At 50.6% G+C, this 17,110-nt stretch overlaps 1 protein-coding gene across 2 annotated transcripts in view; it reads left to right on the forward strand.

Annotated features, from left to right (window-relative positions):
• Positions 1–11,504, forward strand: part of Crtc3 (CREB regulated transcription coactivator 3) — a 105,154-nt gene extending 93,650 nt beyond the window's left edge. For both annotated transcript variants that reach the window (XM_052159861.1, XM_052159868.1), the window contains exons 11-15: positions 2,132–2,430; positions 5,243–5,443; positions 5,530–5,610; positions 7,721–7,823; positions 8,275–11,504. In XM_052159861.1, the coding sequence (XP_052015821.1) occupies positions 2,132–2,430; positions 5,243–5,443; positions 5,530–5,610; positions 7,721–7,823; positions 8,275–8,483 (893 nt within the window). In that variant the 3' untranslated portion in view covers positions 8,484–11,504. The remainder of the gene's footprint in view (positions 1–2,131; positions 2,431–5,242; positions 5,444–5,529; positions 5,611–7,720; positions 7,824–8,274) is intronic.
• The last annotated feature ends 5,606 nt before the right edge of the window (positions 11,505–17,110 follow it).

Raw genomic sequence — 17,110 nt, forward strand, 5'->3', positions numbered from 1 at the left:
CTGTTTCTAGTTGAGAGCTCGTGTTCAGTCATTGACTGCCACCCTCTGCCATACACATGATATTATGCAGAGCAACATTCAGCTTTATAGCATCTCCGCCTTTATTTTAAAGATGTATTTACTGTTATATGTAAGTACACTGTAGCTGTCTTCAGACACCAGAAGAAGAAGTCAAATCTCATTACGGATGGTTTTAGCCACCATGTGGTTGCTGGGATTTGAACTCAGAACCTTTGGAAGAGCAGTCAGTGCTCTTTTTTTTTTTTTAAAGATTATTTATTTCATGTACATGAGTGCACTGTCACTGGCTTCAGACACTCCAGAAGAGGACATCGGATCCCATTACAGATGGCTGTGAGCCACCATGTGGTTGCTGGGAATTGAACTCAAGACCTCTGAAAGAGCAGTCAGTGCTCTTAACCTCTGAGCCATCACTCCAGCCCCAGTCAGTGCTCTTAACTGCTGAGCCATCTCTCCAGCCCATAGCATCTCCACCTTAAAAATGTATGGTGCAGAGGCTTCAGAGATGACTCATTGGTTAACACTGCTTCTCCTTGCAGAGGACCCAGGTTCAGGGCCCATGTGATGATGGCTCATTATCACCTGTAACTCCGGTTCCAGGGGGTCTGAGGCCCTCTTTTAGCTTCTGCTAGCACCAGGCATGTGCATAATGCATATACATACATGTAGGCAAGCACTTATACGCATAAAATGAAAATGTGTATGTATCATAAAAATATAAAAAGCTAAGGCAGGTCCATTTCAGGCCAGTCTAAGTTTCCTTTTCCTCTCCCCTCCCCTCCCCTCCCCTCCCCTCCCCTCCCCTCCCCTCTCCTCCCCTCCCCTCCTCTCCTCTCCTCTTTTCTTTTTTAAAGGCTGGTATACATGCTTTTGAAATATATTTAGGCTTTCTTTCTGAATGAGGCTTTTGTAACTGAATTGAGATCGCTAGCTCTCCTTACTGTTTGAGCTACCGAGATCTCACCTTTTCACAGACTGTAGGTGTTGTTGTTGTTGTTGATGATGAATTTGTTGTTGATAATGTTGTTGTTTTGTTCATGATTCAAAAGATTGAGCCCAGGGCCTCAGGAACTCTAAGCAAGTTCTCTGCCTCTGAGTTATCTATCCTGACTCCACAAATAATTTTTTTTTAATCAACACAAACACACATTTCTGCGTCCTAACTTTTAGCCCAGAGCAGTGGACTGAACTGACCGTGGATGTGGCTGTCAAGGTCTATGCAGCAGCAGCAGCTGCTGCCGCAGCTTTCTTGTTCACTAAGAGGTGCTGTGTCCTGGTGGCCTGAGCCAAGCGCCCAGGATCCAGTAGGGCACAGACAGTGTCTCTAGCCTCCCAGTACCTGAATGCCCTTAGCTCTCTGGACTATGGAGACACCATCCCCAGATGGCCTTGCTCATACTAAGATTCACCCCTTCACCTCAGAGAAACAAGGGACTAGCAGAAATGTCCTTTCCCCTGAGCTGGGAAACACTGTTCACAGGAAGTTTATAAGAAAGCCAAAATCATAGCCAGGTGGTGGTGGTGCACGCCTTTAATCCTAGCACTTGGGAGGCAGAGACAGGCGGATTTCTGAGTTCAAGGCCAGCCTGGTCTACAGAGTGAGTTCCAGGACAGCCAGGGCTACAGAGAAATCCTGTCTTGAAAAAAACCAAAAAAAAAAAAAAAAAAAATCAAAGAGTGGACTTTAAGGCTTAGCTGTCTAGGGGAAGTATGCTCTCCAGTGTTCATAAGGATCCCGGCCATGTGAGGGCAAATGCTCAGAGAGGTTCTGAGTAGGCTGTTGTCTAACCTGAGGTTCTCTTCCCTGAGTTGGCCTGAGCTGGCCTCCCCGTTCCTGCTTGGGCTTCCCCAGGGGTGCTTTCCCCATCTTCTTCCTGTTTGGGCACCGGAGTCTCCTCTCACTCAAGCTGGGTGCTGGGCGGCAGCTCGCTATGTGTGCTTTCCTTTCCTTGTCATTGGTGCACCCGAGACATTTCCAATAGCAGAGCTGCCCAGAGACCCCTTCCTACAGAGTCATCGCATAGCTGGTAGGAACTTTGCTTTACTCTTTGAAAACAAAAGCTTTGATCCAAAGCCATAAAAAGAACCTTGTGACTCCGTTATCTTTCAGGTCTCCAGAGTTCTAGAAGTAACCCTTCCATCCAAGCCACACTCAGTAAGATGGCACTCTCCTCATCCCTCAAATGCCACCCACAGCCGTCCGTGGCCAACGCCTCTGCTCTCCACCCCTCCATCCGGCTCTTCTCCCTTAGCAACCCATCTCTCCCTACCACAAACCTGAGCGGCCCCTCTCGGCGCAGGCAGCCTCCAGTCAGCCCTCTCACGCTCTCCCCTGGCCCTGAAGCACATCAAGGTTTCAACAGACAGCTGTCTGCAACCAGCCCGCTGAACCCATATCCTGCCTCCCAGGTGAGAAGGGCTTCTGCTTCTTTGGACGGGTTTGGATCCTGTTTGGATCCTGGTGGCCCACATCCCTGAGATGCGCTCCCTTGCAGGTTCATGCTTGTCTTTTTCCCAGAATAAGAGAGAAGGGGTGTGCATTTATGATTTTCTAATAGCAGGTTTGTGATGTTTATGTCCTGAAGTAAATATTAAACAATTTGTAGTCATTGACTCATAAAGTTAGGGCTGGGGAAAGGGCTGGGGTATGGAGAATGCAAGGCAGTTCAGGTTAAACTGTAACATTAGTCACTGACCTAATAACTACAGCAAATCACAGAGAAAACCCCCAAAACACTTGGTGTTCTGACACTTCAGTAGTGGACTAACCTCTTCCCTCATTCCACTAGATGCTTGAGAAACAATACTCTGATTATATAAAATATCAGCTGACAATGAGAGATTGACAGCTCTCCAGAAGTCTGCTTAGAAAGGCGTATCTGGAAACCACAGCCTGTCATGGACATGAAGGCATGTGAACGTGGGCTAGCTGGCTTTGTTCTTATTCTAAACTCTTAGGGTGGGCCTTCTTACCATAATCACTGGTAAATATAGTTCTGACCCATTTGCCACACCCTAGATACATTATAACATCATTAACTAGTCCCTGCTTTATGTAAATGAGTAATGGTTTACCAAGAGAGTTGTTAGAACCCAAGGGAAGAAGTTTAGACAGTCTGGTTAGTCAGCACTCTACTAGTTACCTGCCAAGGGACTTGAGCAATTTCTTCTGGAGAAGATAAGGCATTTAGTAAGTTTAAAAATGTGTTGCTTTTAAAAATGATTGGATTTGTTTTAGTTTTTCTTTATAAGGTTATTTTATGAGCTACAAAAGTATTCTTGCTTTCTAGGTCCATTTTAAAAGTAGGAAACATGAACTCTCTAATATTACTATGTGTTTAATGTTTAGGTTTAGAAATTGTCTTACTCATGTACATGGTTTCAAATGGCAAATTATTCTGAAAGGCATGTTTTAAAATAATAGTTGTCTCCCCTAACCCATTAACCACTTTCTCACCGCCTGGAGCTGGCTGTTTCCAACCATTTAGCTAATCTCTCTGGTATAAACATGTTATTTCATGCTTATTTTGTTCTGGATTTTTGCTGATCCACATTGGCTAAGACATCCTGCCCTCCCAGGTTGGGCTTCAGTTTTCTTCCAGCATTCCCAACCCCCCCTCACCCCTTGCCCAATCTGCCCATCTATTATCATTTCAGTGAGAACAATATGTGGTGTTGGTCTTCCTATGTCTGCGGTGATGTGGTGACCCCATCGCCCAGGAGGAGCTAACAGTGAGCATCTGTGTGCTCCAGATGTTAACACCCCGCTCCTGTGTTGCCCTGGCTCTCTAGCTGAGCACTGCTAGTTCAGGCCTTGGAACAAGCCTAACACATTCCCACAGATCCTCTGTAAGCCGTGGGGGGCAGTACAGGTGCCTCTGCATGAGCGGAAACTGACTCCATTCTACCTTCCGTTCAGTCGATAGCTGAGCTAGCGAGAGAGCTCTGCTGAGGCATTCCACCAGTCAGGTGTGTTGGGCTCACTCCAGTGGCAGACCTAGGACTGAGTGACATCTCCCTCACGTTCTGGAGGCTTCTGGATGTTCTCTCTCGTCTCCAGCATGTGAAACTTTGAGATAATGTGCCTTGGAATGAGGCTGGAGGGTTTCTTGTGTCTGGAAACTTATGTCCATCATTTCTGGGAATTTCAATTATTTCTCCAATGACACGTCCCAGACTTTTCTCCCTTCTCCCTGGAATCCTGTTGTATGAATGTTGAACATCATGAAATTTTCCACTCATACTCTTACCTCTCCTCGCTGCATCTGCTCATTTCTCCTGTGTGTGTGTGTGTGTGTGTGTGTGTGTGTGTGTGTGTGTGTGTGTGTGTGTGTGTGTGTTTGAGGTGCAGGACCTGGCACACACACAGATCAGAGGACAACTTTTGGGTGTTGATTCTGTCCCGTGACCATGTGGTTCTGGGCAGTCACTCTAGGGTTGTCAGGGTTGGTGACAGGCCTTTACCTGCTGAGCCATCTTATTGGACCCTGGGGTTTTTTGTTGTTGTTGTTTGTTTGTTTGTTTTTGTTTTCTGGAAGATTTTTGCACTATTTTTCAGAAGTTCTTTCTTGTTTTGTTAATGCCTCCACTCTCCGGGCCAGCATCCAGGAGGGAGCCTAGCTGCCCTCACAGAAACTCTGACCAGACCCTCGGGGGTTAATTTCAACCATTGCTCATCCTGTCCTGCCCACCCCCCCCAACATGTTAGGTGGGGACTCAGTCACTCGGGACTGGGGTTACCTCCTGGCCTTCCTTGGTGGTTGCTTACTTTCCTTGGTGATGGCCTTCTCTGCTTCTGCTGTTTTACCAATGTGCTGCCATCTTCTTTTCTCCCATGGTCTTCTCCCATTAGTGTTGGTCACGACTTTGGTTTGCTGGGTGGTGTTCACTGTTGTTAGTGTTTTGTTACTCTTGTTTTAGTTTAGGATGGCTGCACAGCTACCTTTTCCAGTCTTCTATCTCTCACCAGCAGTTGTGGCTTTAAAAACAAAGCATTATTTGCACTGAGAAAGTAGAGGAAATTGGCCATATTCTTGTTTGATTCAACAATAGAAATGATGCTGATAGGAAATGCTTTCCGGGGCATGGAATTGAGATGTGCTATGAAGGGCTTCGTAGAGCATCCATCTCAGGGAGAGCGCAGCTCCTCCCCTCACCAGACCTTCCTAAGCCTGAACCTTATTACTTGGAAGCTAACGGGTCATGTGGTTTTTTTTCACAGATGGTGACCTCAGAGCAGAGCCCACTTTCCTTCCTGCCTGCAGATGCTCAAGCCCAAGTGTCCCCACCACCCCCTTACCCCACACCCCAGGAGCTGCCTCAGTCACTCCTACAGCCGCCCCATGCCCAGGAGCCCCCAGCTCAGCAGCCCCAGGCAGCCCCCTCCCTGCCACAGTCAGACTTCCAGCTCCTCAGTGCCCAGGTAAGTCACTGTGAGACATTGGGGGGGGGGGCACTTATTTCAGTCTGAACTCCAGCTCTAAACCATTCCCTCCATATTTCCCAAAGGGTTCAGCTCTGACCAGCTTCTTCCCAGATGTGGGCTTTGACCAACAGCCCATGAGGCCCAGCCCTGCCTTTCCTCAACAGGTAAGTGGTCGCTGCGGTGCCATTTCCTTGGTGTATAAAAGGCACCATCAAGGCTGTTCTATGTGTAGACCCTCTCGACCACACACAGGTTTTGTAGGTGGTGTTCACTGTTTCACTGTTTCTGTTGTGTTCCACAGCCCAGAGGGAGAACCCTGCATCTTCCCTCGCTCATCTTCCCTCGCTCGGTACTGATGGGGCCACCTCAGCCGGTGCCTTGTGCAGGGTTAGGTCTCAGCAGAGGGGCTGTTTGAGCAGTGACTGCTGGATTTACATAGCACTCTAGTCATAGAGTTAGAAAGATAGTTTAGTCAATAAAGCACAAGGACTTAAGTTCTATCCCCAAAACCTGCATTTAAAAAAGAAGTAGACACCAGGTGTAGTAGTATACACCTTTAATCCCAGCACTTGGGACATAAAGAGAGATTTCTGTGAGTTTGTGGCCAGTTTGGGTAACCAGTTCCAGACCAACCAGGGCTACATTAATGAGACCCCTTTCAAAGATGGGAAGGGGTGACGCGGAGATGGCTCAACAGATAAGAGCACTGGCTGCTCTTCCAAAGGACCCAGTTTGGTTCCCAGCACAACTTACAGTCTCCTGTAACTCCAGTTCTAGAGGATCTGACACCCTCCTTGGCCCCCTTAGACACTGGGCATGCTCATATGGTGGACATGTGTATAGGTAGGCAAACACTTAGCACATAAAAATACATCTTTTAAAAACAAAAGATAAAAGAAATTCCTGCTGTGGTTGTACACACTCATAACCCTGTCACTGGGACACCAAGGACAGATGGGTCCCTAGGGCTTTCTGGCCTGCTAGCCAGGCCTAGTTGGTAAGTTCCAAGCCAATGAGAGACCCTGCCTCAAATTTAAAAGGTAGATGGCATCTGAGGAATAACACTCAAGGTTGCCTTCTGACCTCTAGAACACACATAATACAAATGTACACACACACACATACACACACACATTCATGTGCACAGGGACCATAGCAGCTAACTAATCAGTCTCCTATGTCGGGACTCTGAGGGACCAGGAGGCATGCCTGGCCCCAGGAGCAGAGTTGGAAAGTAGTGTAGCCTTGTGGTGCAAGCCTGGTGCTGCACCCAGCTCAGGCCGGGGCTCTCCAGGAGAGCTGAGCCCAGGACCAGGATGGGGCAAGTTCCCATCCAGGGAACAGAGTGTTTGCAGTCAGCCACTTTCTTTTGCTTTTATGTTTTTATCTCTTGAGATTTTAGTGTTCAGTAAGAATAGTCAGGCTCTAAAGTGAATTAAAATGCAAAGGAAGGGTGGACCCAGCTCCACAACATAATAATAGTAAATAGTAAACCAGATAAAGATGCTGTTGCCAAGGGGGCTCTGGTAATACCGTGTCTCAAGAGCAGTCGTTGCCTGCTGTTTGCTGCTGTTATTTTTGTAATTTGTGGTGCTGGGTGTCAGACCCAGGGTCTAACACACGCCAGAGAAGCACTGAGCTACCCCCCCAGCCCACCTCACCGTTTCATAAAGACATAACCCTACCAAGCTAGGTGACGATCAGTACTCTCCTCAAGAGTGTTAGAGCTCTTTCTCTTGAAGCATTTTTTTAAAAAACGGTTTTTAAAATTAGTTTCAGCATAGATTCCTCAATCAGACCCCAGTTGTAAGCCGCCCTCACAGGCTTTGCCCTAGAGAGGCGCTGGTCAGAGGGAAGGGAAGGCTCGCTCTCTCTCTCTCTCTCTCTCTCTCTCTCTCTCTCTCTCTCTCTCTCTCTCTCTCTCTCTCTCTCTCTTTCCTCAGAAGCCAGAGAGCCAACTGTTTCTTTTACCACAGAGGGACCTATGAGGGGCTCGCACGGGTCTTGGTGAGACTGCAGAGTGGGCATATCTGAGACTCAGAGTCTGAAACTGCCCACTGTGTCCCTTAAGGTCGTGCAGCAGGCAGAGTATAGGCAGAGAAAAATCACCCAGTGTGGTCCTCACGGACCTGCCTGAGTACCAGGGAGTGTTCTGCCTGGTGGATCCTCCGGGATCCTAGAAGGGTCTGCGGGACAGTCGGGGGCTATTCTGCGCTGTCCATGTACCTCAGAAGCAGAGCTGCTGGCCCACCGTGTGACTTTCGGTGCTTCCAGGTGCCTTTGGTACAGCAGAGCCACCGAGAACCACAGGACTCATTCCACTTGAGACCAAACCCGTATTCCAGCTGTGGCAGCTTCCCGAGCTCCATCCTGGCAGGTGAGTGTGGGCCCCACCCCAGCTCCCTGCGGGTCCCCTCTCCACACATTTACCTCTGTGCGACAGGTTAAATCATGCAGCCTAGATAAATGAAATCCCCTGCTTCGACCTGACTTTTAAGATGTAAATATTAGTTTCAGGTGATTAAAAACCATTGTAGGGAGGACCTTCAAACCTTCAAAGTTTTAGTTGGGCTTGGCAGTACACATCTGTCATTCAAGCACTTGGGAAGCTGGGATAGGAGGGTCCCTTGAGGTTGAGGCCAGTCTAGGCGACATACAGAATTACAGAATGAGGCTCTGTCTAAGAATAGGTTGATTCCAGGGACCAGAGCCATGGGCCTGGGATGGTCAGTACACAAGTGCTCACTGTCCTGTCAGGGCATGTTGGGAACTGTCACTTTAGAAGCCTCGGTCCTCCTGTCTCCAAATTTCCTCTCTGCTCCTTTCAGAAGATACAAGCACCAGCCTGTTCAAAGGCCTTGGTGGGGGGCTGTCGGGCATGCCTGACGTAAGCCTGGACATGGGCACGCCCTTCCCACTGGAAGAGGAGCTGCAGATCGAGCCCTTGAGCCTGGATGGACTCAACATGCTAAGTGACTCCAGCATGGGCCTGCTGGACCCCTCTGTGGAGGAGACATTTCGGGCTGACCGGCTATGAACAAAATGCAGTGGAACTGGGGAACCGAACCGGCCCGAATAAGCTAGAACGGAGCCAGCGAGCACCTGATGGTAGTCACAGCACAGGGGGGCCATGCTGCCCCAGGCTCTCCACTAAGGTCCCAGCTCAGATGCCGCCCGCCCACCGAGGCTTCCGTAGACACAGCTGTGCTCTCCGGCCCGTGGCACCAGTTGTACTGCTACAGGCCAGCTGCTTTTGGAGCTCCTGGTGACCAGGAAGCTCACTATGTCACCCTTAATTCTTTTTATTGGCCACTCAGTCAGTGTGTAAATGTCGAAAATGCTGTGTAATATGTCGGTGCTCCAAACCTCGGGTCCCCATCAGCACTGAACACAGAATGGTGTAGGAGGCAGTTGGGGGTCTCGGGCCCCTGGAGTCGGCTCAGTGTCACACAACGGTACCAGAGCACCATGATGCCTTTCTGTCTGACCACCAAAGCCAGGCACCCCTCCAGTTGGTGGGGCTCTGGGCCTGGCCACTGCTCGGTCAGATGGCTTACTTACAATGAAGAAGCTTAACCAACTCCACCCCACCCCACCCCACCCCACCCCAGGGCAGGCTTAAGTCAGGCAAACTGAGTGCGGGAAGCTTCCTCCCAGTTTGCAGTCTCTCTTCTGCTGCTTTCCTCTGTGTGTGCACGTTTCCCTCACAGACAGGAAGAGGAGACTCAGTTGCTCACTGAAACAAAAATTTCCTTGGAAACAGGATGAGCCTGAGGATGACAGTGCTCCCAGGAGACTGAAGGAGGAGAGGGAGGCCACAGGCCTGTCACCTGCACAAGGTGCCCTAGCCTTAGGCCTGCACCCTCCAGCCCACTGGAAGGAACTGCAGGGACTCCTGTTAGTACAGGGCAGCTGACTGCCCTTCCCTCCCCAGCCTTCTCCACAGACCTCAAGTTCAATGCAATTCCCACTAGACCATAAGCTCCCAGAGCAGGAGCTGCGCCTTGTCCTGTACCGACCCCTACCCTCGTGCCCACCAAGTGCCTGGTAGGAAGGCATGGCGCCCGGGTATGGATGAGGGAATGCCCGTGCCTCCCTCGTGGTGGGGTGGTCTAACCTGTAGCTGTCTCCATCCCTGCCTCAGCTCAGAGCTTTAACCTTCTCACACTGGTGCCTTGGATCCACTCTCTTGAGCATGCCTTAACACTAGACGACCAGCCCTGCCGCGAGCCCAGCACCCCTCCTCGGGCGGGAGGGAGTATGTCCCTCAGCAGCTAGGTGGGAATCACCCAGTGAGCGCCTCCAGAATGGCTGACCACACCAGACCCCATGGCGGTGGGGCACCTGGCACTCAGACTGCCCACAGCAAATTCTCCCACTCAGACCCAGGGTTTGTTTTTCTAAATTGCTTAAAATAGAGGTGCAAACTTTGAGGTTAAGAAATATGGCCTGGATCATGGGCCTCTTGTTATTCATTAACACCTTATCACACAGTGATTTGAGAAGATTCCACTGCCACCTGCCTCCTGGCCCCAAATGGGGAAAGTGACGGGGGAGGAGCCAGGCTGAGGGACAGGAGGACCTGGGGGAGAATCTTGTCTCGGACACCTGCTGCCCTTCCTGAGGCATGTAGCTGAGGCTCAGTGGCTGTTCCCACCCGGGAGAGCAAGGATGGAGTGGAGGAAGCTGACCCGTTGTTAGGAGCCTGCGGCCGGAAGCTGGCTCCTCCAGCTCCCACGCGGGGCTCTTCTTAGGCCTTCCTTAAGGTTCTTCAGACAGCCCGATGGAGCCGTGCTGAGCCTTCCCCAAGGAGCCCAGAATTCTGTGCTCCCATTTACCTCCATCTCTGCTGTTTAATTGGGAAACCAAATTAGAATCCTCTTCACCTGATTCCACCCCGGCCTTCTGCTTGCGTGCGAGCCCTAGTCCCAGTGAAGCGCATATGCTGATGCCTGAGATCCCAGAGCGGGGTGGCTTTAGTGAAAGTGAAAAGCTTTTGCCCAGCACCCCAGCACACCCACACAAGCCAGCTCCCACAGCAGAGGCCCCTGAAATTGGATCTCTGCCTTCAGGCAGAGATCGATGCTGATGTAAAAGCTGAGAGAAAGGGGTTCCCAGCACAATCTGCGTTCTGCATCAAGCCTTATCCGTGGGATCATCGTGTCGGTCACACCCACACGGCACAAGGAGAAGAGCCAGGTATGAGGTGACAGGGTCAGGAGGAGGAGAATCCTGCTTGGATAGCTGCTGTCCTCTCGTAGGGGTGTGACAGGATATTTCACGACCCCATACCCTAAGTTGCCCTGTTCCTGAGACATTTTCCAGTCGGAGGGCAAGCACTGGCTATGGGAGAAGTTGAAAAAAAAAAAAAAAAGAGAAAACCCAAAAAACAAAAAAGACAATGTAGCACTGAACTAAATCCGCCCGTAGGCCCATCAACCTGATCTTTTCGTGTGAGTAGCTTTAAGCTACTGGAGAGCCCACCCGTCTAGATGGTGTTGAGTACACCAGGAGGCAGTGTCGCCCTGTCCCGGCCGTGTAAGCCTGTACTCCATGCTGCCTTTGTGACAGACCTGTCTTAGGCATCAGCATTGAAGTGGCTTTGGCTTCCCCAGGCCTCTCTCCAGTATCTTCTCTCTGTGCCACCAGCTGCCCTTCCCTAGCAGCGGCCATCCGCAGTCGGTCGCGGGGGTTTAGGACGTGAACGTGAGGAGAAGTGTTGTGATCCTGTCAGGATCAGCTCTCCTTTGCCCTGCTCCCTTCCCCCAAGTCTACTGTAGATTATCTGGGCTGAGAGGTTGTGTATTCATGCTCGTGCGCATATCTGAAGACATTTCCTGTTGAGTTCTTCTGATTTATGCACAGATGGTTCCCAGCGTTTCTACTGCTCCAGAAAGGGGCCATCCCAGCAGCTAATCAGACTTCCGGCCAGTGTCCTAACTCCCGGCCTTTTGTTAAGCAATATTGAAAGATCGAACTTTGTATAAAGAAGCTTCCAAGTTTTATAATGCATCATTTTACATCTTTCATAATTAAAAACAGCACACTATGGTTGTATCTGCCCTCGGTGTTTCTCTTCGACCTTGGGTGCAGCGGTGTGGCGGGAAGCTTCTCTAGCTGTCTGCCTGCTTGGCTGGCAGTCACCAATGTGTGCCCATTGGCTGAGTCCTGTGCCAGCCCTACTGAGCTTCCTCATTAAATATGAAGGTGCACGGTCCCTGTGAAACTGGGTAACAAGGACAGGGCACCCAGGATGGCTGCCTTCTGCCTCCTCCTGCCAGAGGCCCCACTCCTAACCCAGCTGTCCCAGACCAGTCCTGACTCCTCTTCCCAGTGCCTCTTGCCCTCTGAGTAAGCCTCCCTCAGCGGCGTGCTCCCCAGCCACACCGGGTGCTCAGATTGGGGGTGACTCCTAAGATCTCTCTCAGAAATCCCACTTCTAACCAGCGTCTTCAGAGTCCGCCTCAGCCCTGGTCCCCTTCTCGGCATGTGAAGCCTCTTCCGGGCCCTTTCCCCTGACTCCTGACTTGGTCCCCAGGATTAGCAGCCTCGGGAAGCCTGCCGGGGCCCTGCTCTGACTGCCCAGACCTGGCCCTTTCTCTTCAGAAACTCAGTAAGCCCACCTCGCCCACTAACCAGCCTTCTGCCCTCTCTGAGACCCTCGGTAGAAGCATTCTCCCCTCCAGCCACCCCAAGCTCTTTTCCTCCTGTGTTCTGTCTCATGCCCCTCCCCTAAGCTCATCCAAATCTCCACCTAATTCCCCCTCTCCATGGTGCATCGGTCTAACCTGGGTTCATCAGTCTAACCTGGGTTCATCTTCCATGTGTCATTACTCTGTTCTTTCCCAAGAACTGCCTGGGCCCCCACCCCAAAGCCCTCTACCTCAGCCTTTGCACCTACCTCTGCCTCCTCCCTAAAACAGAAAGCAAGAAGCCTCTCCTCAGGTCCCCTCAGACTACAGGCTGTCTCCTTCCTTTCCCAGAGCACAGCACCTGTTCCCTCCCACACCCAGCTCTGAGCTCTCTTTCCTGTACACACTGAGCACTGGGAGCCTTACCCGCCGCCATGTTAGTTCCTATCCTGCTGATTCTCCCATAACACGAAGCCCTCCCTTGGCCTTACCCTTTCCCTCGGGCCCTGTTCCTTGTTGTCACCCAGGCCCATGCTCTCTCCTCTAGTCCTTCACCCTCTGTCTCCATTTCCTTGTCAACTTGGTCTTGTCCGTGTGCCACCCCTCTTGCCTTCTACGTATAAATCTGCGTGCGAGGACTGCAGATGGCTCAGAGGTTAAGAGCACTGCCTGTTCTTCCAGAGGACCTGGGTTCAAGTCCCAGCACCCACATAGCAGCTCACACCTGTCTTGTAATTCTGCTTCCGGAGAATCTGGCACCCTCACATGCAGGCAAAACACCAGTGTGCATAAGAATAATAAATCTTGTTAAAAATTAAAAAGTCTGGGTGTGAGAAACCATCCCTCCTTCTCAGCCTTCCATGCCCACTGTTCTCGAGGGCTCAGGTGAGCATGGCGGTCATCCCGGTGGCTGGCATAGAGTCAGAGCTCAGTCAGTACCTCCCAGCTGCCAAGCTCTTTCTGTGGTCACAGTTGTCACCCCGATGCTCTCCACACTCGGTCCAGCCTGACCCCAGTGGGCCACTCAGAAGCCCCTTCTCTGCCTCCCTCCTCACCCCTGCTTACCCAGCTGCTCCTGCCTACACTCAACAAAGTAGTCATTTTTCCATATTTTTTGCTCATTCTTTGAGAATTCGTATATCTATGCAGTGTGTATTGATTATATAGCACACCCCATGCCCCTTTCAACTCCTTGACCTCACCGCCACCTCCCTCTCCCGACACCATTTCCTCCTTTCATAGCCACTGGGACATGGGCATCCTAATGGACCACACCCACTCAGAGGGACAGATTTTACTTCATCTCTCTGCACCTCTAAAATGAAATAAATACCTTCCATTTCATGATACTGGGTTGTGTGAAGTGAACTCGCACAATTCAAGAGTTTAGGATTGCTCCTGACTCCTGGAAATCCATCAGCCAATGTTGATTTTTTTTAAGGGCCCCGGCTGGCCTTGGCCTCTGTCTCCAGTGCTGGAACTGAAGCTATGCAGCGCCACACCTGGCCATCAGCGTCGGTTTTTACAACCATTTGTTACATGAACCTGTCCCGGTAAGGGCAATAAGTCCCGATGCTTCAGAGTGCTGGGCATGTACAACACTTGATTTGAAATGCCAAATATTAGCACTGGAGGGTTGCTCTAAACGGACTTCACTGTGGTCTGTGCCGCTCTGGAAAGTAAGATTTGCAGTAAGGTCTCAGAGGGGGCTGTGTCCCCAAGTGAACACTAGATGGAGCTGAGGCTGTGCGAGTGGTCTCAGGACCAGGAAATAACCCGCGAGAGCCACTCGATCCCCCTGAAGGGTGGCATCAGGACGGACGGGATCCCACGATGACAGAAGGCCATCAGCATCCTTCGTGACCACCATAGACGATTAGACCTACGTCCCTTCCAGCAACCTAAAAGCAATGCAGAGAGAGGGCGACTTTTCCACTTTTAGAGAGGCTCAGGGTCACCTCTCTGCCTGGGGGACACAAGGCTCTGACCCTAAGGAGACCGACTCCAAGGCCTCCTACATTCTGTCTCTGTGCTTACCGTGGCACCGGATTCCCCAGACTTAAAGCCGCATCCTGAAGGTGAACAAGCCGGTGTGCACACACGTAAGCTCAGTGCTCGGAGGCAAGAGCAGATGTCCAAGGCCAGCCTCGGCTCTACAAGACTGAAGCCATCCTGGACTAGAGGATACCCTATCAGAAATATATAAGGGGGGGGGGATGCTGGAGAGGGAACTCAGTGGTTAAGATCGCCGACTGCTCTTCCAGAGAACCCAGACTCAATTCCCAGCACCTTCGTGACAGCTCACAACCATTTATGACTCCAGTCCTAGGGGTTCCATGCCCTTCTCTGGCCTCTGTAGGCACTGGATGCAATTTATTTTTTTAAATGTAAAAATTAAAAATATATATATATATGTTTTAAAAGGCTTTGCTGTCCTGGGGAAGGAAGTGAAACCGTGAATTGATCTCTACCACTGTAATGAAGAAAGAGCCCTGTTTTTATAAATGTGCACATTCATGATCACAAGTGCAGAGACGCACAGAGCAGTAAGCAAGGCAGGGCTTTGAGTGGTGTGGAACCTAGAACTCCTAGAGATAACTGGGGCCAGACCCAAGCGGCTTCGTAGAGATGTCTGCTCCGTGGATAACAGAAAAGGATCAGCGGGTACAGGAATGGGTGCCTGTAACTGTGTGTTTTTAGGGGAAAAAAAAATAAGTTTAACAGAACAAAAAGAAATCTAGACGTGATGGGGGAAATTACCAAGCCACAAAGAGTCACACACTTCTTATGTCTCTAAACCATTTCCCAAAGAACAATACGAAGTGCTTTGGCTTGTGCTTTTGACAGATTGGGACCGCAGACGGCACCTCTGTACAACCTGAGCTCAGGAGAGGAAATGAGCTCACCACACTTCCTAGCTCCTTCCCCTCCCACGGTTTATGAGTTTGAGTTTTCACATTGTCAAGGCTTGTACTATTTACATCCTGTCCGGTGACCTTCGCCCCCACCATTGTTTGGCCCCTGTTCCGGGTGTGGACTCCCTGCTCCCGCCTGTCCCTTCTGAATGGACTTCCCATTCCTCATTTTTCCCCCATTCCTCTTAGGACTTTGTCATCAGGGAATCTCTGCCAGAAGGGCTGAGCTAGTCACAGCCACAGGTGTCTGGATGCTCGGCTGCCAACCTTGACATGAGGTGGACATTTTACAGCAGGCTGATCTATGCCTGGTGCCTAGAGAAAATGGGTAGGGAAAACCAACCAACCAAACAAACAAACAAACAAGAAAAACCCTACAATGCTCTACCTCCCAATATGAGTACGTGCTCAGAGCTGGAGTTCTGACTTGGGGTTGGTGATGGAGGGTGGAAGTTTTAGAATTTGGAACGAATGAACAGGGGGCGGGTGGAGGGATAAGAGGATGCAGCAGGATGCCACCTAGCTGGGGACTGGGAAGTCAGCTGATTAGACACAGTCCTCACCAGGTCACACATAGGCCCGTGGGAAAGCAAGACTCTTCGATTGGTGAAAGAAGAGTTAGTCCTGAGCCGGTTGGAAGCACAGACCTGTAATCCGAGCACATAGGAAGTGACCGCAGAGGAATTAGGGGCTCAAGGTCATCATCTGCTACCTGCTGAATCTGAGGCCATCTTGGGCTAACTTGAGATTCCGACTCAAAAGCAAAAAGAGAAATGCATCCCTTGGAATTCCCCGTTTACTTTCTGGGCTGGGGATTGCCTGCCCACAACTACAATGGCCAAAGGTAGCCCTCGAGTAAGGACAGACTGACTGCTTCTCCCTTGGGAGGGGGCAGGGAAAACGCTGAATGGTTTTCTGGGTATAAACAAGAGCCCTGGAGTAGGAAATCTTAGCTTCTTCGTGAAGCATCTCCCAGGAGGGGCCCGAGAGAGGGAGACCCAGGGGCCAGAATCTGTGCACACAGCAGCTGTAGGCGAGGCTTTGCAAACTGCCCACCAGTGTCTTCCTATGACCGCAAAGGACGAACATTGCCCAAACCAGATCCTCCTGAGAGTGAAAAGAAACACCCCGCTATCAGCCGGGACCTGAGAAGCAAACAGGACCTCCGTTCAGGAACAGACACGGGGCCCAAGCAAGTGAGATCCTGGGGTCCATGTCTGACCTCTACCCTTCACTGTGTAGAAGAGGCAAGTTGGTGGCTGCTCTCTGCCTCAGTTTCTTTAACAAATGGGGGGGGGGTGCCCAGCTTCCCTCCCCCTTCCCCACGGGATGAGCTTCCTCCGTTTTTTTACTGTTATCCTTTGGATTCTGTTGCTATTGTTATTTATTGTTAGCTATTGTTCTATGGTCCTTACCAGTCCCCAGCTGCTGCATGTTCGAGGACAACTTTGAACTCTCCACTTCTTGTTTTCCACCTCCCAAGTGCTGGAATTACAGGCATGTGCCACCCCATCTGGTTATTCTTTATATTATTACAAAGACCTCAAGCCGTGAGCAAATGATTTCTGAGAAACAATGAGCCCACGACTTGGGAAGTGAGCGCCTCAGTGTTTGGGAAGACTCAGAAGGGTGGCATGGCTGACTCAGAAGGGTCACATGGCTGCCTCTGCAGCTGCTCTGGGGCCAGCACAGCTGGGAGCCAGCAGCTCTGCTCCACCTTCCCAGGATCCCAACGCACAGGTTCAGGAGTCTCCAGACCATGCTTGCTTACCCGTTACTCGTTCCAACCCTTTAAAAATCAGGCTTTTCCTCTGATGGTTTTTGCAGATGCTTTGATTCTCTCTCTCTCTCTCTCTCTCTCTCTCTCTCTCTCTCTCTCTCTCTCTCTCTCTCTCTCTCTTCTCTCTCTCTCTCAAAAAACAAAAACAAAAAAACCAAACAACAACAAAAAAACCTCTGCAGACATCTCCAGGTCTTTTATTGGGCCCAGGATGGAGCCCTGCAAGCTGGGGGCTTCCTGGTCTCTCACCTCCTGGAACTGGGCGGTGAAATTCCACAATGCTGGCCCATCCACACGGCCCCTCACATGTACTCTCTCAGGAGTCTGAAGCACTAGT

This window comes from Apodemus sylvaticus, chromosome 1, assembly GCF_947179515.1.
Source record: "Apodemus sylvaticus chromosome 1, mApoSyl1.1, whole genome shotgun sequence".
Classification (NCBI taxonomy): Eukaryota; Metazoa; Chordata; class Mammalia; order Rodentia; family Muridae; genus Apodemus; species Apodemus sylvaticus.